Source organism: Puma concolor, chromosome F2 (genome assembly GCF_028749965.1).
Source record: "Puma concolor isolate L17-30 chromosome F2, mPumCon1.1.hap2, whole genome shotgun sequence".
In the NCBI taxonomy this organism is placed as follows: Eukaryota; Metazoa; Chordata; class Mammalia; order Carnivora; family Felidae; genus Puma; species Puma concolor.
Genome location: NC_141684.1, coordinates 75,973,897 through 75,992,260, shown reverse-complemented (window position 1 = coordinate 75,992,260; position 18,364 = coordinate 75,973,897). Strand labels below are relative to the sequence as shown.

The 18,364-nt window shown below is 42.3% G+C and overlaps 1 protein-coding gene across 2 annotated transcripts in view; it reads left to right on the top strand.

The window, feature by feature from the left end:
* TGS1 (trimethylguanosine synthase 1) overlaps window positions 1-16,440 on the top strand; it is a 44,433-nt gene extending 27,993 nt beyond the window's left edge. Inside the window, exons 11-13 of one of the 2 annotated variants that reach the window (XM_025922676.2) lie at window positions 907-1,123; window positions 2,089-2,167; window positions 14,836-16,440. In XM_025922676.2, the coding sequence (XP_025778461.1) occupies window positions 907-1,123; window positions 2,089-2,167; window positions 14,836-14,958 (419 nt within the window). In that variant the 3' untranslated portion in view covers window positions 14,959-16,440. Of the gene's footprint in view, window positions 1-906; window positions 1,124-2,088; window positions 2,168-3,300; window positions 5,836-14,835 lie in introns of those variants that run through there. The other variant, XM_086695209.1, reaches the window with a different exon arrangement.
* The last annotated feature ends 1,924 nt before the right edge of the window (window positions 16,441-18,364 follow it).

Below are 18,364 nucleotides of genomic sequence, written 5' to 3'. Positions count from 1 at the left end.
GTAAGACATCATGAGTGAGCTCAAATCAACTTATGTTTGCATTGCTAATTATGAAATTGCAGTAAATTAAATGAAAGCCCTCTCGGTGAAAACATAACGTTGTCAGTTCCCTCCCCCCTAAGATGTCTCATTAAACGTTATCAGCAGATGTTTTTACATTTCTTGTTCATAAGTTGGCTCTATAGGTTTGTCAAATGTGTTTCAATTTGCTCTTCTGTAGAAGTTGTCAAATTTGTCTTTGGAGGCCGTGTCTCATTTTAGGAAATGGGTCTTTTCTGAAATCCTAGTGTGGTTACAGGCTTGACACACAGTCAGCGACCTTTCCAAGTGTTTGCTGCTCAGGGCGTTCAGGCCACAGTGCTGAACACGTTACCTCTCAGTAGGTACTGTGTGACTCCTGTCACTACTTGCTTTGGAAAAGCTGGCTGAGTGACACAGCTTTGAAAGCCAGGCCATTTAGTCCCATTTTCTTGGTACTACACAAGTGCATCTTTCTACGTTAGGTTAAATTTTTTAATTAAGTTTTTATCCCTGGTATATGAACCAAACTCCCTTAGTCTTTATTTTTTTAAATTTTTTTTTTCCAACGTTTTTATTTATTTTTGGGACAGAGAGAGACAGAGCATGAACGGGGGAGGGGCAGAGAGAGAGGGAGACACAGAATCGGAAACAGGCTCCAGGCTCCGAGCCATCAGCCCAGAGCCTGACGCGGGGCTCGAACTCATGGACCGCGAGATCGTGACCTGGCTGAAGTCGATCGCCTAACCGACTGCGCCACCCAGGCGCCCCTCCCTTAGTCTTTAAAAAAAGTTCTTGTAAAGAGAAGAAAGGAGACTGCTCAGAAGATGAACTGTTCTATGTAACAGTCGGTGTCATTTAACTCCTCTCTTCTTTTCCCACTTTCAGTGATTGCCATTGATATTGATCCTGTTAAGATCGATCTTGCTCGCAATAATGCAGAAGTTTATGGAATAGCAGACAAGATAGAGTTCATCTGTGGAGATTTCCTCCTGCTGGCTTCTCACTTAAAGGCTGATGTTGTGTTTCTTAGCCCCCCTTGGGGAGGACCAGACTACGCTACCGCAGAGACCTTTGACATTAGGACCATGATGTCTCCAGATGGATATCCTTTGCAAGGCTGGCAGTTTACTCAAACAGCGGTTGTAGAGAGAAGGGCGTACATATGAATGAGTGTGTGTGTGTGTTTATGTGTGTGTGTGTGTGTGTGTGTGTGTGTGTGTGTGTGTGTGTGTGTTTCAGGGAGAGAGAGGTTAGTGAAGGGGGGAGATACTCACTAGTAGCACCTGATAGGTTCCGGTTTATTTTGCATAAAAAGCCAGTATGTAAACATTAAGTGCTGGTTGATTGCCAAGAGTAATGGCCAATGTGAAGTTATATTTCCTTTGGTTACTGTCCAATTATATCATCATAAAACAAGAAGTAGGAAGTATTAATTGCTTGAAATTATGGTCCTGGACATTGGGAGATTCCTCAAGACCTGTCCTTACGAGTCTGGGTGACCATCCTTTAACTTTTCTTCAACTTACACTGGCTTGAGCTGATTCTCTTTGTCTCTTCCAGTGTTTCCTCTCACTTTTCCAAGACACCGAAGCAAATTTTTCTTTCATGGTAATATTTATTATTTGTCCCTTTCTTTATCTCTCCTCCCCAGAGGAATCACCTCTTTGACTCTAACAGGAAGCGTGTTTCTAAACTGCTAATTAAAATTTAGGATGTAAACCACAATGACCAGATTTACTTGTCTTTTATTCTTTTCTGGAAAGAGGTGGTATTGTGCTTTCCTCTTCTTTCTACTCTCACAGTAATTAGGAAATGGTAGAAAGACAGTGTATTTCTGACCCCTGGCTGCCTTCCACAAGGATAATCGAATGAACAGTTTTAACTGCTAATCTTTGACCCATCTGAATTACAAAATCTCCTACTTAATTCTCTTTTAGGTTCCATTAGAGGATCTAAATGTGTGTCTTATTGTTACTTACCAAAATATATTTGGGATATGATGCAAGAACATATCTCTGCTCAGAAATGAACTGCTCTTTTTGTTACCATTCCTTAACTGCTGTCCACCTTTGAAATTTTCAGGCGTTCCCAGAAGATCACTAATAATATTGTTTATTTCCTTCCAAGAAATGCTGATATTGACCAGGTAAGTAAGCCACTACTGCAGAACTTCTCTGAGCCTGTGGCATAACTATTAGGAAAAATGGGCAGAAAAAAATACAAGGCATTTCTTTGAGAACATATTTATGAAAAGTGTCTGGCTTTTATGCTAATAGTAGAAAACTGGGGGTGTTTGGTAGTTAAATCCTTGCCTGTTTAATGCACTTCATCTCCACAGCTCCTGGCGTACATATACATAAATAGAATACTCGGGGCTTTTAATATGTTCTGGAAGGATGACCGGATGTGTTGTGTTTCAAATGTGCATACCGAAACTAGGCAAGATCTGTCTTTACTGAAGCCTACCTTGAGAATCGAGTTTTTAGGTATTCCTCAGAAGAGGACCCTACATAGACATACATAGACAGATGAAACCTTAATTTGGCCAGAAACAGTTTTAACCATAGTCTTGGAGTGTGGGAAGCTAGACTAACAGTTAAATGTCCTCATTCCATTCTTACCATAAACACTTATTTTAGTAATGTTATTTTTTCTCTGGTAGAGTTGGATTTGGTACAGCTGCCTTGTGAGGATTTGATGGTGGCTTTATTTCATGTTTTTGTTGATTTGCTTTTTATAAACACTACGTATTTACTGTGTGGTGAGCGTTCTGTTGAAAATCTTTTGTCTTTCATGTTTTGATTTTACTAGTATAACTAGGTCTGGAGTTTTCCTTTCTCTCCTATTTGATACTCTGAGAGCTGACCCTGTCGTGCTCAGCCTTGTCATCTGATTCTGGAGAAATTATCTCCCATTACCTATTCAATTAAATTTCACACCACCTTGGTTTTTTTTCCTGGGACATCACTTACGCGTGTGTGAGTCTTTTATAATTCTATTTTCTGGCGCTTTTTCTCTTCCTTTTTCTTCTGGGAGATCTGGGCTTCCAACTAGTTCATTCCTGAGAGTGTATTCCTTGTGTTTTTTTAGTTCATGTATCGTGTTCTTTATACTTAAAATTTCTGTACTGTTTTTGTTTTCTTTTATACTGTAATAATATCTCTTCCTGTTATTATAAGTTTAAATTCTTAATCTGGTCTGTCCTTTCTGCATTTCATGTAATTTAGAATCCATTTTGTTTTTCTTCCATGAAATACTGGCGGTCCTCAAATGTCTTAGCGTGCATTGACTGTTCTCAAGTAACGTGGAGGAGACAGGCCAGGCTAGAAACTAGCGTCGACTCTGGCTGTACCCTAGGGTCACTGGGGACCCTTAGAAAAACTGTGGCTATGTAAGCCCCACCTCAGAAACTGATCTAACCAGGTTCGTAAAGCTGCCAGATCATTCTAAGGTGGAGCCCGGGCAGCCTAGCGCTGCTCACCGCTACGTTAGCCCCGGTGATAACCTCAGGGGACGAGAGTGTCAGGTGAGCTGTGGGGTTGCCAGCCCAGGAACCACAAGACCGCAGTTCATTGTCACCAAACACCACGTCAGGAGGCAACTCCTCGCTCTTGGGGAGGGGCTGGACCGAAGCGGATTCACGGGCTCTTTCATCCCCGAGTGTCATTCATCAGCTCGCGGGTGTGGAGAGGGAGGAGTGAGACGGTGGCTGTCAGGGACTCGTGGCCACCTGTTCCTCTCAGCTCGTCACGCGGGATTTCTTTTCAGACTGCCCTAACGACTGAACGTTGACCAGAGTTCCCGGTTTCTGGAAGTGAGGCAGCGTATACCAAATACAAGGCAATTGGCCGAGGGAGCAGCCGGAGCGGAACTTGCGAGTTCTTGTTCTCCTTCTTCCTGTGCCGGCTTCCCACAGGCCCGTGCCTCCCGCCTCAGGCCAGAGGCGCTGCCCTCCATCCTGCGCACACACGTTCAGACCATCCCGGGTCTCCGGAGGTCTCGTTCGTTTGGCAGCGGCCTCCCTTTGTAGTGTCTTCATCCGGTGCTGGCTTGCGGTAGCCAACAGGCCTCCTAGCCCGGCACTGTCCCAGGGCTTTCGCCGCGGGGACGTAAATAACGACAGTGCAACCTTCTCACGAGAAAGGTGGAGATTGAACGCGCTGGCTCTCTGGTTGGATGACTTCAGGAAACGCTCCGATGATGTAGCACGTAAACTGGACTTCGGAGTCCAAGAAGCTTCGATGGTGGGAGTTGAGCAGAAGGTGGCCAGAGCGCCAAAGACACAGCAGTGGGAATGTGTAGGTAGTGTTCAGTTAATGGGCTCAGAGAGAGAGAGCAAATCAAACGGACCGGGTTTAGTCTCGGCCCTGCCACTCACCAGCTGTCCGGCGACGGTTCCGAGGCGTAGACGAGTCTGGGGGTTCCGCGTTTAACACGGTACCTCTAGCCCACAAACCTTCGATAACGTCCTGTGTCTGTGACTTATCGCAAAGTTGTTGTGAGGAGAATGTAAATGCTCCTAACACCTTGAAGAGGACCAGTATGGAGAGAGGATATGTTTTCCCTAGAGGACGGTATAGAAGCTCCTGTATTTGTGAAATGATAGAACTTAATTTATAAACACACCTCCCCGATCACCTGTTTTTCTCATCCTCTCATCAGAAACATACACTCTGAACAGACACACTCTTGTGTCAGTTGGGCACACTCTCGGGATCATGACGTATTTCCTTGGTCTTTGCAACACTGGCTCTCAGCTCTGGCTGCTAATTGGAATCGCCTGAGTGGCTTTTGTTTTTTATTGTGGTAAGATGCACACAACAAAACTTACCATAAACCATCTGTGAACGTCAGACACATTCGCACTGTCGTGCAACCATCCCGGCATCCGCCTCAGAACTTTTACATCTTCCCAAACTGAAACTCTGTACTGTGAAACACTGACTCACCACCTGCCCCTGGCAACCACCATTCTCCTCTCTGTGTCCGTGAATTTCACTGATCTAGGTACCCCAAATAAGTGGAGTCATACAGTATTTGTCCCTTTGTATCTAGCCTGTTTCACGGAGTATAATGTCCTGAAGTCATCCACGTTTCAGCATGTGCCAGAACTTCCTTCCTTTTTAAGGCCGAACGGTATTCCATTGTGTGGACATACCACATACCGTTTATCCATTCATCAGTGGACATTTTGAGCTACTTTCACCTTTTGGCCGACGTGAATAATGCTGCTGCGGGTGCCCTGTATCTTTTCCTGCTTTGAGTTCTTTCGGGTATATACCCAGAAGCAAAATTGCCGGATCATAGAGCAATTCTGTTTAGTTTTTTGAGGACCCCCCCTACGATTACTCCCTGGCAGCTGAACCAGTTTACATTCCTACCAGCAATTCATCAGGAGTTCAGTTTCTCCACATTCTCACCAACACTTGTTTTTTCTGTTGGTTGTTGTTTTGTTATGATAATAGCCGCCCTAAATGGGTATGAAATGGTATCTCATTGTAGTTTTGATGTGCACTTCCCTAATGACTCATGATGTTGAGGACCATCTGTTCACGTGTGTATCTTCTGGGTATTAATCCCCTCTCAGTATATACTTTGCCCGTATTTTCCCCCATCCTGTGGGTTGCCTTTTTTACTCTTGATAGTGTTCTTTGCTGTACAAAGTTTGTAATTTTGATGAAGTTCAGTTTGGCTCTTTTTCCTGTGTATTGCCGGTGCTTTTGGTGTCATAGTCAAGAAATTGTTACCAAATCTAATGTCATGAAACTCTTGCCTGTGTTTTCTTCTGAGAGTTTTATGATTTTAGCAAGTAGCTTTTTATTTTTTATTTTTTTTTTTTAATTTTTTTTTTCCAACATTTATTCATTTTTGGGACAGAGAGAGACAGAGCATGAATGGGGGAGGGGCAGACAGAGAGGGAGACACAGAATCGGAAACAGGCTCCAGGCTCTGAGCCATCAGCCCAGAGCCCGACGCGGGGCTCAAACTCACAGACCGCGAGATCGTGACCTGGATGAAGTCGGACGCTTAGCCGACTGCGCCACCCAGGCGCCCCGCAAGTAGCTTTTTAAAACTACCAGTTGAAGAGTCCCCAAATGATTGTAGTATGCTGTCGGAGTTGAGATTCTCTGGGATAACAGAAGGGTAAATGATCTGAATGAGCCAGAGCTCTTACTCTGTGGGTTAGAGGAGGTGAAATTAGATCTTGTCACCTGTCATCTATTTATGAGCCACAGTGTTTGAATATTAGACCTCCCAAACACTGTGTGCTGTACCGTTACAAGAAAAAGCACTGTCCCCTTGCTTCATGCATTTTTTATATCAAATCTCATATTAAACTGTATCTCCTACTCACGTGACTCTCATCTGCATCCTGTGCTCCCAAGTAAAGTTGAGCCTGTTGATTCCATAATTCTTATTTGCTCACATAAATATTATGCTCCATATTGCTAGACTCATAAGTGGTTATGTGATCCTTCTATTAAATATTTGATGGGCTTCTTGGGGTACTTGAATGGCAATAGTAAACTCACTGTTTATTGCAAAAGTTACAGTGTTTTTTCTAGTTAAGTTAACATTTTCCCAAGGAGGAAGTTAATTTTTTTCTCTTTAACTTGTGTTTTTGGTTTAGTTCAGAAACCTGCCAGAATTAGTTCATTGACATTTTCTACCTGTAGAGGGAGTAACGACACTAAAAAACAATAAAAGTCAAAAAGGAAATGAGGTTTCAAGTGTTATTATATTGTTTGGTATTAAATTTGGATCAAATTACAGTAGGGAGTCAACTTTTTAAAATGAAAAAAATCTATCCATATATAGTATTTTTACAATGGGAGACAAGACAGTTCTGCAAGAATTACAGAGAAGTCCACTTTTTTGCTAAGGAACATTTAGAATGTCACAGCAACCTGAACTTCCACATGGGCTGGGTTCCCCAAGTTCATGAGTTGGCTGTTTGAAACTCAGGCCGCATTTTTCCCACAGAAATGTCTATTAAGAACAGTTAATTTCCCATGCAGGGAGATTTGTACTCCTGGTATTTGTATTTGGGGTAACTAAAGTGAGTATGGACTCAGCACAGATACAGCTTGTCCTGTAGTCTTTCCACATGGGAGACGAGGCTAGTTGTTTTCTGTGTCTAGTAACACATTTTTCTAGGTCCCCTATTACCTCAGTCTCTTACTCCCCTTTTCTGTGTGGGTGTTATTCCAGGACACGTATTCCCTTGTTGTCCACACTCTCACTGTCCAACTCAAGAACTGAATAATTTAGAAAGTCTTTTTGCGACAGGCTCTTTGGAGGGAAGTCACAGTTGAAACTTTGGAACTGATTAGATTCAGTTTGGAGGGCCCAGGATACATGTATTTATCTACTGGATGATAATCTTCCTTTGACAATCAGAGTTCAGCCAATACTAGCTTTGGTTCCACCAGACATTCCAAATACGGGAAACTTCTGTTTTAAAAAGTGCACGTACACAGTATGGATCGAGATGTGTGAGCAGAGCGGAAGGTCGGTATGAAGTCCCTTTGGGCGGCAGCTCCAACGTGGAGGAACCCGTCTGCTGGACAGACGTTGGGGTGCTGAGAAGGGCGGCTGCTGGCTGCTGGGATACAGCACCTCCTTATCTTTGTCTCCTGAAATGTCTAGCCTTCTCTTTAAAGGACTCTTCTTGACAGTTTGTGCGTACCGGTACAGAAAGGGCAGCGTTGAGCAGCATCCCTGAGGATTGTGTTGAAAAATGAACCGGGAGGCAGCCGTGCTTCGTGTCAGTCCGGGCACTGGGCTGGCAGACGTGCTCTGCCCTTCGGTGACCTCCCCCGCACACGCCGTGGTGACAAGCAGGCCAGTCCCCAACTGTTTTATTTCCCGAGGAAGCAGGACCAGGTTTGTGAGCTTAGTACCACAGGTAAAACTGAACCTGTGATTGTTTACGTTGCAGCCCCAGGCCTAAAAGCTGTGAGATTGAATCATGAGAGCCCTTCTTCCCAGTGGGCCGAGTGCTTGAGGCTCCCGCTGGAGCCAGTACATGGTGTCTGGGAAGGGGAGAGCTCCTGCTTAACAGCAGTCCTCACGCTTCCAGCAGCTTATTGTGTCAGGTGGGCGGGCAGGCAGGAAAGAAGGACTTACAGGTGACATTTCTGAGACCACATGGAAGAACAGTGAGGCTGAATATGGAAACTTGAGGCAATGTTATTTGGAAAAAGATTACTTTAAATATAATGTTAAATATTTTAAATATAATTCAGTTCATTGGCGTTTTTAGTGTTTCTTTTTAGCTGAGTGCAATGAAAATCTACCACCGATTTCTTTGCAAATATTAGTTCCAAGCTGTTATAGTATCTGTTTATATGAGAAATGAAAAATTAGGGCCTTGCCGGTTTCTGTGATAAGAAATTTGTGTCAGATTCTTCCAAAAGAAATTTCCGTAGTAGAAATCTGGCATAATGGCAGCACGGTCGTATAGCCAAAACCGAATCCACGTGGTCAGTATGATGAAGTCGTCCCGACAGGTGGAGGGCCCGTAGTCCGGGGGTAGATACCAGAAGCAGGAGAGAGTAGAGGAAGGATCAGGAACTGGATTGGATCTGCTACATGTAGGAATAGTAACCTCTAAAGCCGTTGAACCTGAAAGTAGCCAGCCCCTGAGACTCCGAGCGCTCAAAAGTGCCCTCATCCTGCATTTGTATACGACACAAACAGCTTCTAATTATGTCCCTGTTGAATACACGTTTCTTGCCGGTTGGCATCCTTAGAGCTCGAGGCTTTCCCTGCGCGTTTCGTTGGATTATCTCAGTGGCTCCAGAGCAGGCAAGTCAGGTTCTCAGCCTGAAGTTGGCGATGCGAGGACTGGAGGAGTTCGGTGACTTGACTGCTCCTTCTGTCTCACAGTGGCAGGGCCTTGCTGTCTCCCACTGACAAGGGATTCACTACCAAGAGGAACAGGTCCATCTGCTATCAGTGAGTTAGCGCACCCTCAAACTGGAAGCAGTGAACAGAAGTTGGTACGAGAGAAGCAAGGGAGCTATAAAGAACTTCGGCTGCGTCAGTTCTGTTTCATTCCCGATTAGTGAGAAAAAAGAGGGCTGGAACTTCACCGCAAACTGAAAGGCACTCGCTGCTGAGCTTCGTCTCCACAAGGATCCTCTTGTCTCTTCTAGGAACTGGTACCAGGTGTCTAGACCACTTCTATCCCTAGTGAAACCTACTGCCTAGTACATACAGTGCGGTTAAAGATACGTTCGACCAGCTTCGGTAGCTGGCTTTTCCCTGGGGAGTTTGCTGCTGGCCAGAAGGGCAGTGTTGTTCGTTCTTGTGCTGCATATATTCTCATTCTCCAGAGGGGCCGTGCACCTGGCCCCATAAGTGCAACTGGAAAGGCAGATAAGATCCTGGACAGAAGCTTACGTTTCTTTTGCTCCTTTGGGTAAATTTTTTCAGTAAATGATGTAGATAAAAAGTAGAAGCATACCACACGGTGCTACAAACAAGTCCTGTGCAGGCAGCCGGGGCCTCTGGATTCTCTGGTCTGTTGTGCTGTATGTAACTAGCTGGATTTAAGAGCAGTCTTCGGGTTTCTGGTATCCAGCTCTGAGAACAGGTAAGGAGCAAAGCTCAGTGAACTGATTTTTGGTAGCCTTCTTCTGAGAAACTAATGTAGGAAAGCTTTTGGTGCTCAGCAGGGTTTTTTTGACCTGTCACCACTGTGCTCCTGTTGACAGTGGTGGCTTTTAAAAATCATATTTATTTTAATCACCAAGTCAATATTTGAAAAAAAAAGAAAAAAGAAATGATACTTGTGGGAGCTTGAGGTAATCTTTAAGTTATCTGAAAAACTTTTAGCAAAAAAAATTAAGATTCATTCACTCCAGCATAGAAATCTCCTTCCTGTTTATCATGTGCAGGTAAATGGAACTCAACTTAAGTTGTGAGTATTCCCTGGTTTTCTGCTGATAAAAAATACTTCCTTTTATCTCCCAGAGAACTGTTCATCAGAAATATTTTATCCAGCTTACTTTCATTTGTGTGCAGTTATTAATTGGCTGTCACAAAACACAAGGGCAGAGGAACCATAGATAAGGCACTTGTTTCCAGTCACAGCCAATAATACTTCAGATGCTTGCTTCTCCTGTCGCTACTTGGCAGAAACGCGGGGGCGCCTGGGTGGCTCAGTCGGTTAAGCGGCCGACTTGGGCTCAGGTCATGATCTCACAGTTCGTGAGTTCGAGCCCCACATCGGGCTCTGTGCTGACAGCTCGGAGCCTGGAACGTGCTTCGGAATCTGTGTCTCCCTCTCTCTCTGCCCCACCCCTGCTCACACTCTTGTCTTTCTCAGTCTCTCAAAAATGAATAAACATACATACATACATACATACATACAAATAAATAAACAAACAAATAAATGGCGGAAAGTCTGTAGGCCCCATAAAAAATACTCCTCGTTTTCACCGGATGTAATTTGCATCTAAGCAAGTTTTTGCATATTGCAGATATAATCACTTCTGCAGTGTAATAAAAAGACTTATTTCCAGTGCTCTGATTTTTCTGCATCTTATAATAAAGTTCCTGCCCTTAGTATTGATTATATATTTTTCCATTAGGATCCAGTTTAGTGGTTATTTTCTTTTATCTGTTCAGCTGCCGTACCTATTTACTTCAAATCAGTTTGCTTTTGAAAAACAAATGCAGGGGTGCCTCACCAACTCAGTCAGTAGAGCATGAGACTCTTGATCTCTCTGGGTCGTGAGTTCAAGCCCCACATTGGGCATAGTTTACTTAGAAAGAAAGAGAGGAAGGGAGGAAGGAAATGCACTTTTGAATGTTTAGTTGACTCTTAAATCTTCCGTTTTTATTAAAGTTGCCACCTTTACCACGATCTTTACCCATTTCTCCTTTCCCAGTCCCCAAGGAACAACTATTTTAACATCTAGTTGATGAGGGTTACAAGCCTTAGTTCTAGTTCAGTCCAAACTAATTGGGATTTCTTTTGGTAAGTCTAGTATCCTTGGGTAATATGCCAGAAACGTACTATGTAATCCAGAGGTAATAACCTTTATCTATTTACCTACCTGCCCTTTACTCTCCCTTTCCTGTCATGCCTCCCTCCTTTCCTCCTTTTCTCTCTCTCAATTTATTAAACTTTAAGAAAGAGGAAGGAATCAAGTAGCCTTTTTCAGTTAAACCTGCTAGTGAAAGATAAAGACAACTGGAAATCAATGGCATTAAGTTTGATTGAAACAAAGTGTTACTGGTTTGAACTACACAGTCTTTATAGTCTTTTCAGCTCCAGAATCCTAACCTTTATATAGTTGGGGGCCTGGGTGGCTCAGTCAGTTAAGCCTCTGAATCTTGTTTTTGGCTCAGATCATGATCTCATGGTGTGTGAATTTGAGCCCCTGAATCAAACTCTGGGGTGACAGTGCAGAGCCTGCTTGGAATTCTCTCTCTCCCTTTCTCTCTGCCCCTTCCCAGCTTTGTGTGTGTGTGTGTGTGTGTGTGTGTGTGTGTGTGTGTGTGTGTGTGTGTGTCTCTAATAGTTAAATAAACAAACATTTAAAAAAACTTTAAAAATAAAATATATATGGTTTTAAAAACATGGAAAATGTACAAAAACACTAAAGTTAGAAATTGGTTTTAATTAGAACATGTGAAAGTAACACTTTAAGTTTCTAAACACTGAATAGATAATGAGTTTTCTCATTATATTTTGACATAGACCCACCTTTTCCTCAGTATCAGGAAAAGTGCACGCTTGTTTTTTTGTCTGTCATCTGCCTCTCCCAGCCTTCAAGAGGGTTGAGATTTTGTGTGTGTGTGTTTGCTACACTCCACTACCTGGAACAGAAACCTCCACGCATTCAGTAAATAGTTTTTGAATAAAATAATTAAGCATTTTGCAACAGAGCCGAGAAAACTCTCACGCGGTGAGCGCATCTCCATTCTTTTTTCTATCCAGAAAAAAGTACCCCACTTTCTCGGGGATTTGTTGGGTTTTTCTTAAGTTTATTTATTTTTGAGACAGAGCACGAGCAGGGGAGCGGCAGAGAGGGTGAGGGGGTGGGGACAGGATCTGAAGTGAGCTCTGTGCTGACAGCAGAAAGCCCAGTGCGGGGCTCGAACTCACGAACCTCAAGATCATGATCTGAGCCCAAGTCAGACACCTAACTGACTAAACCACCCAGGAGCCCCTCAGAGATTTGTTTTAATATAATTCTACTTATGGCTCACAAAACGCACTTTTCAGGGACATAGGTAGTGCTGTTTTTCAGATCCTTCTAAATTGATAGGGGCGCCTGGGTGGCGCAGTCGGTTAAGCGTCCAACTTCAGCCAGGTCACGATCTCGCGGTCCGTGAGTTCGAGCCCCGCGTCAGGCTCTGGGCTGATGGCTCGGAGCCTGGAGCCTGTTTCCGATTCTGTGTCTCCCTCTCTCTCTGCCCCTCCCCCGTTCATGCTCTGTCTCTCTCTGTCCCAAAAATAAATAAAAAAACATTGAAAAAAAATTAATAAAAAAATAAAAATAAATAAATACATAAATTGATGGTGGAACTGGTATTCAGATTTGCCTCTGACTTTGCTCTTGGTTTTCTGCTAGACCTCTCCTAGTAGACTTTTGCTGTGGTCTCAACTCTAGTTCTCTTAACCTGCCCTCTCCTCTCCCCCTGCCTTGTCCTCCTCTCTCCTCCCCAGTCACCACCCCCAACCCCCGCCTCCCTCGAGAAAACTTCAGCTTGCCAATTCGTCACTTCCTCTTGAGCAAATCACTGGTTTAAAGGAACAGGAGAAATACTGCACCTGAATTATGTCTAACTCCTGGAAAACTTACCATGAAATAATTATATTTTAGATATACTAGTGAGAATGCCTTTTATTGTTTAAAGACAAAATTTGTCATTTTGCCCTTATGAAAAATCAGACTAACGGGCACCTGGCTGGCTCAGTCGGTGGAGCGTGTGACTCTTGGTCTCAGGGCTGTAAGTAAGTTCAAGCCCCCTGTTGGGTGTGGAGCCTACTTAAAAAAAAAAAAAAAAAAAAGAAATGAAATGAATAAAGAAAAATCAGACTGGCATAAAGATACCAAAATAGAAGAAACAATTCCTATAATTGCCGCTTAAAGACTAGTTGGCTACTTTTAATTTCTAAAGTTTTACTTTAATGTACTCTTTATTAGTAAATAGTGGGATACACGTGTGCTTTTTATCGTTATGACAGATACTGTGTTTGACTTGGGTTGTCAGCTATTCCTACTGATAAAAACACAGCCATCTCTTTGGTATGTGGTATTTTTGTTGTTTTTTTGGGGGGGGGTTCTGTTTGTTTTTTTGTTTTGTTTTGTTTTTTTTTGCAGGTGGGCATTGATGTTGATATTAACTTTTTTAGTGGGACAGCTTCTTTTAGAATGACCTGTGGTTTCTTCCCTATTTCTGTAGCTGTAACTTTTTTTCTAAGAGGAAGTTGAAATGCTTTTTTAAAATACACACTCATTGGTGATGCACAAAAAATCTTCCCTTCTGCCAGATGCTGGTGTAGCACGTGTAATGCCGCTGAGGTTAGTTCTCTCAACCTCCATGCCAAACGAAACCAGCTGCAGCCCTGCAAAATACTCTGCCGATTAGGATCACGGAATGGATTACGGAAACTACAGGTCTCCTTTCGTTGGAACCTGCCCCTGATATTTTGGGTATCCCCAAATATCAGTGCCTTCAGTTATCAGACCCCCAGGACTTTCCCCTTGCAATACCCTTCCCCCTGATCATTCTCGCTGCTATCTTGATAAAGATTCTGGTAATGGAATCATGGGTTTAGAAGGTAATATATTTGCTAGTTGATAGACGTGAGAATGAAAAGTTGTTGGAATGAATCAAAATTTTATCTGTAGACCTTTGGGGACAGCATTGCTAGTTTGAACCATCCTTTTGATGTTAACTCTGTGGAGGTGGAGAGGAGGTGATGCTTTTTTAGCTTCCTAATAAAAAGGTTGGTCACTGTTTCCTCGTAGACCTCAAAAAGTAGGGGGTCTTAAAAATATACACACGAGGGGCGCCTGGGTGGCTCAGAGTCAGTGGAGCATACACCTTCAGCTCAAGTCACCATCTCACGGTGCGTTCGAGCCCCTCATCAGGCTCACTGCTCTCAGTGCAGAGCATACTTTGGATCCTCTGGCCCCCACTCTCTCTGCCCCTCCCCTGCTCGTGCTTTGTCTCAAAATTAAAGAAACACTTAAAAAAATACACAAGAGCAGCAGGTGGAGGAAGTGGTCCTGGTCAGGATAACAGCACAAGAGAAGGAAAAAGCATACAGCAGAGACCAGAACTCTGACAGGAGCATGGGATCATTTCTGTCTTGCTGTCTGGTGTATTCCAGCATTAGGGAGCAGGTGCTCGATGAATATTGTTGAATGTGTGAAAGGGCAAGTCGAAGAAGGTGAGGTGAACAGGACCGAAAGCTGTCAGGGAAGGGAGTTCTTTTTTTAAGTTTCTATTTAATAAATAAACCTGATATTTGGGAAGGGTCCGTTCATTTTCTCTCCCTCTGAGGGCGTGAGCTTCTGCCGTTGGAGAGATTGGGTTCTGCCCAAGAAACACAGCACATGGTCTTACCCATATGATCAAATGTGTTTGAAACAAGTATTTCTGCCACCAAATACTACATTAATACCTGCCTGGAAAGTAACGATGAACATTTGAGATGCCTTGTTATTTGAAAGACTTAATTGAAAAGCCAGAGTCTTATTATTTGATAAAGCATTTAAATGAAGGATTTATTTTGAAATCATGCTTCTGTTATGTGTGGCTTTTTCCCATTCCTTTTTTTAGGTGGCATCCTTAGCCGGGCCTGGAGGGCAAGTGGAAATAGAACAAAACTTTCTTAATAATAAATTGAAGACAATCACTGCTTATTTTGGGGACCTGATTCGAAGATCAGCCTCTGAATCGTAACTGTGAAGGTCGTATAAGGACAGACAAATGGATCATGTGTGGTCAGAACGTTGTTCAGATGAGACCCTTGAATTTCTTTCTGCATTCACTAATATTTTGTACCCACGATCTTACATCACCGTATGACACAGGAGCTTACAGTAGATTCATGAACATTAATGAGGTACTTGGACACCTTTGGATAATATTAACTGTGTGCAGTATACATGAGGATAGTCAGTATCTGAAATGGAAAAGGTAGGCTTTCCCCTGTGCTTTATGTCAGACAGTGTGTATATATGTATGTGTGTGTGTCTATATATATTTTTGAGTCGCACATGTTTTGGTTTAACATCTTTGTGTGTACGTGGGTATAAAAAACAATCACCGTGTTTCTTCTAATACAGCGATATAAAAAAACAGTGAATGAGCTATAGTCTGCCCATCAGACCCCTGCTGAGATAAATAATATTAAGCCTTTAAGGGTAGAAACATAAACAGTACAGAAGGGTACAAAATGAAAAGTAGAACTCTCCTACCCCTTCCCCCATCCATTATTCATTTATCTAAAGATAACGACAGCTAACAGTATTTTATAATTCCTTTGGAAGACAGAAAAGGAATTGCAGTATACTTTAATACACTTTTTTCCCTCTCATTGATGCACTGTTCAGTACTCCCCCGTTTTTTATGTAACGTATGTTTTTTTAAACTATGTACATTTCATTGATGTATCTTGAAGACCTTTCCCATATCCTTACGTACATGGAGCTCTACCTCATTCCTTTTCATGGCTATCCTATATTCCATCATGTTGTATTAATTTAACTGGTCCCTGTTGATGGACACCTGGACTGTTTTCAGTTTTTTGCAACTGTCAACTGTTGCAGGCGTCATCAAGCATTTTAATTTTGTTATCTTATGTGTCAGAAAAATAGTATCTTATTGTTTGTATGTATTCCTTAATTATGAATGAGATTTGAGCATATTTTCATATATTTTGGTCTTAATAGTTTTTCCCCTTTTAAACTTACTGTTCCTATATTTTATCAGTTTTGGAGGGATTGTTGTCTTTTTCTTATTAATATACATGACTTCTTCATAAATTAAAGAGCCCTTTGCCTTCAGTAGGTATTGCAGATATGTTTTTCCAGTTTGTTATTGCCCTTTGCTTGTTCTGTAGCTTTTTTGTTTTTGTTTTTGCCATACATGAGTTTTTAATTTTTATGTAGTCAGACCTATCGGTCTTTTTTTTTGTTGCTTCTGGGTTTGTTTTTCTTAAAAGACATTTTTCCATTCCCAGAAAATACATACATTGATCTAAGCTTTTTTTTTTCTAGAATTTTACTGTTTTTGTGTCTTTGCTCCGTCTAGAATTTGCTTTTTATAACATTCTCTGATTTTATAAAATTAATGTGTTTTAAATTTCCATTGCAAAAATAATAAGTATATTTTGTAAAATGGGGTTTATATTCTTTTTCTATTAAAATGGCAATGAAAGGAGGAATGTGTGTTGCGTAATTATTCATCTAAAAAGTGTATTTAGGGGGCGCCTGGGTGGCTCAGTTGGTTGAGCATCCGGCTTCGGCTCCGGTCACGATCTCACGGTTCATGGGTTCGAGCCCCGCGTCGGGCTCTGTGCAGACACACTCGGTGCCTGGAGCCCGCTTCCGATTCTGTGTCTTCCTCTCTCTCTGCCCTCCCCTGCTCACGCTCTGTCTCTTTCAAAAATAAAACATTTTTTAAAAATTTAAAAAATAAATAAAAACTGCGTTTAGTCATTTTAACAAGTAGGTAAAAAGATAGGACCGTAGGACTCTGTCAGGGATCTGGGACCTTTATCTTTTAATAATGTGGACATGTTAAACATTAGACAAAACATGGCTTTGGCTGGGATGGAGCTAGGGGAATTGAAATAAACTGGAATTTCCAGTAAGTACCGGGAGAATAACTGTTAAATAAAACAACTTTGTCAGGGAATGGAGACGCAATGCTAATTTTTGTCTCTTGAAACTTCCAATGTGTTCCCAGTTGTCCTGTGGCAATATAGCTGGTCACAAAGGATGAATTGTTTATTGATTCGCGACATCAAAATCTGTCAACATTCTTTGTTTTTATACTTCCTCATCACAGAACATCAGTATATGTATCGTAAGTCTGCCATCGTTTTTTAAATAATGGCACCCTTGGTCATAACCGCGGGGCCTCTAGAACTCGAACATGACTGTACTCAGCCACTGAGGTAGGAGTTAGAGGAGTAAAAGCAGATTTCCGAAATCACCAAGTGTTTTCTAGTTTGTGTCCCTTAACCTTTCATGTGTATCTTTTTTCCACAGTACGTTTTCTTATTTATATATTGTTAACATTAAAACTAATTTATCTTTCTGAACATACGTACGAGTAGAATGGGAAGCCTAGCCGAGATTAAAATACTCTCCACTAATCACACGCAGACATGACATAGACTCGTTTGTAGACTATTGGTAGTGTTCAAAAGAACTTTATCGTGCAGCTCCTGTGTTCAAATAAAATCTTACCAAAAGGCCAAATATGGAAAACAGATAAAAGTAAAGCTTCTAGAGTTGCTTCCGATAAAACAGAAATGAGGCTAGCAGCCCTTGTTCTAGTCCAACTCTCTTTTTCTTCTTGTTAAATTACAAGACTTCTTCAAAGTTGCTTTTATAAAAAAAAAAGGATGTATTTTCAATCTGAGTACAAAGTGAACAACTCAAAAAGGGACACCCCCTACCCTCGCCTCCTGCCTGGCGCGCTTTGTCTCCACCTTGTCTCCCACATTTCCATTCCCCTTCCCAAAGGCAATGGTGGGCAGCACCTTAGTATGTTGTACTTCGAGACATTTCCCAGAGCTGTCCACACACAGTGGGATGGAACATAATAGGATAATATTTTGACATTTGATTTTGTTTTGAGTTTAATAAGCCGTACAAGTTTCTCCATTTTAATACGTAAACATTTGCGCTATCATTTTTTCTTTTTTATATTTATTTTTGCGAGAGAGACAGACAGAGTGAGAGCGGGGAGGGACAGAGAGAGGGAGACACAGAATCCAAACAAAGCAGGCTCCAGGCTCTGAGCTGTCAGCACAGAGTGCGACACGGGGCTTGAACTCCTGAACCGTGAGATCATGACCTGAGCCGAAGTCAAACATTTAACCGACTGAGCCACCGAGGTGCCCCTGTGCTGTCACTTTTAAACAGTCCCATAGTACAGATCTGAGACAGTCTTTAACCATTACCCTACTATGAACATTTCGGTTGTTCCTAGCTTTTGCAATTGCAGACGCTACTGCAGTGTGGATTTCTAAGTAGGGTAGGGTCCTAGAACTGAAACTTAGGTTAAAAGTCCTGCTAATTTTTGTATTCAGTATGTCATGTTAAGTTGCCCTTCAAAAATGTGTATTCTCACC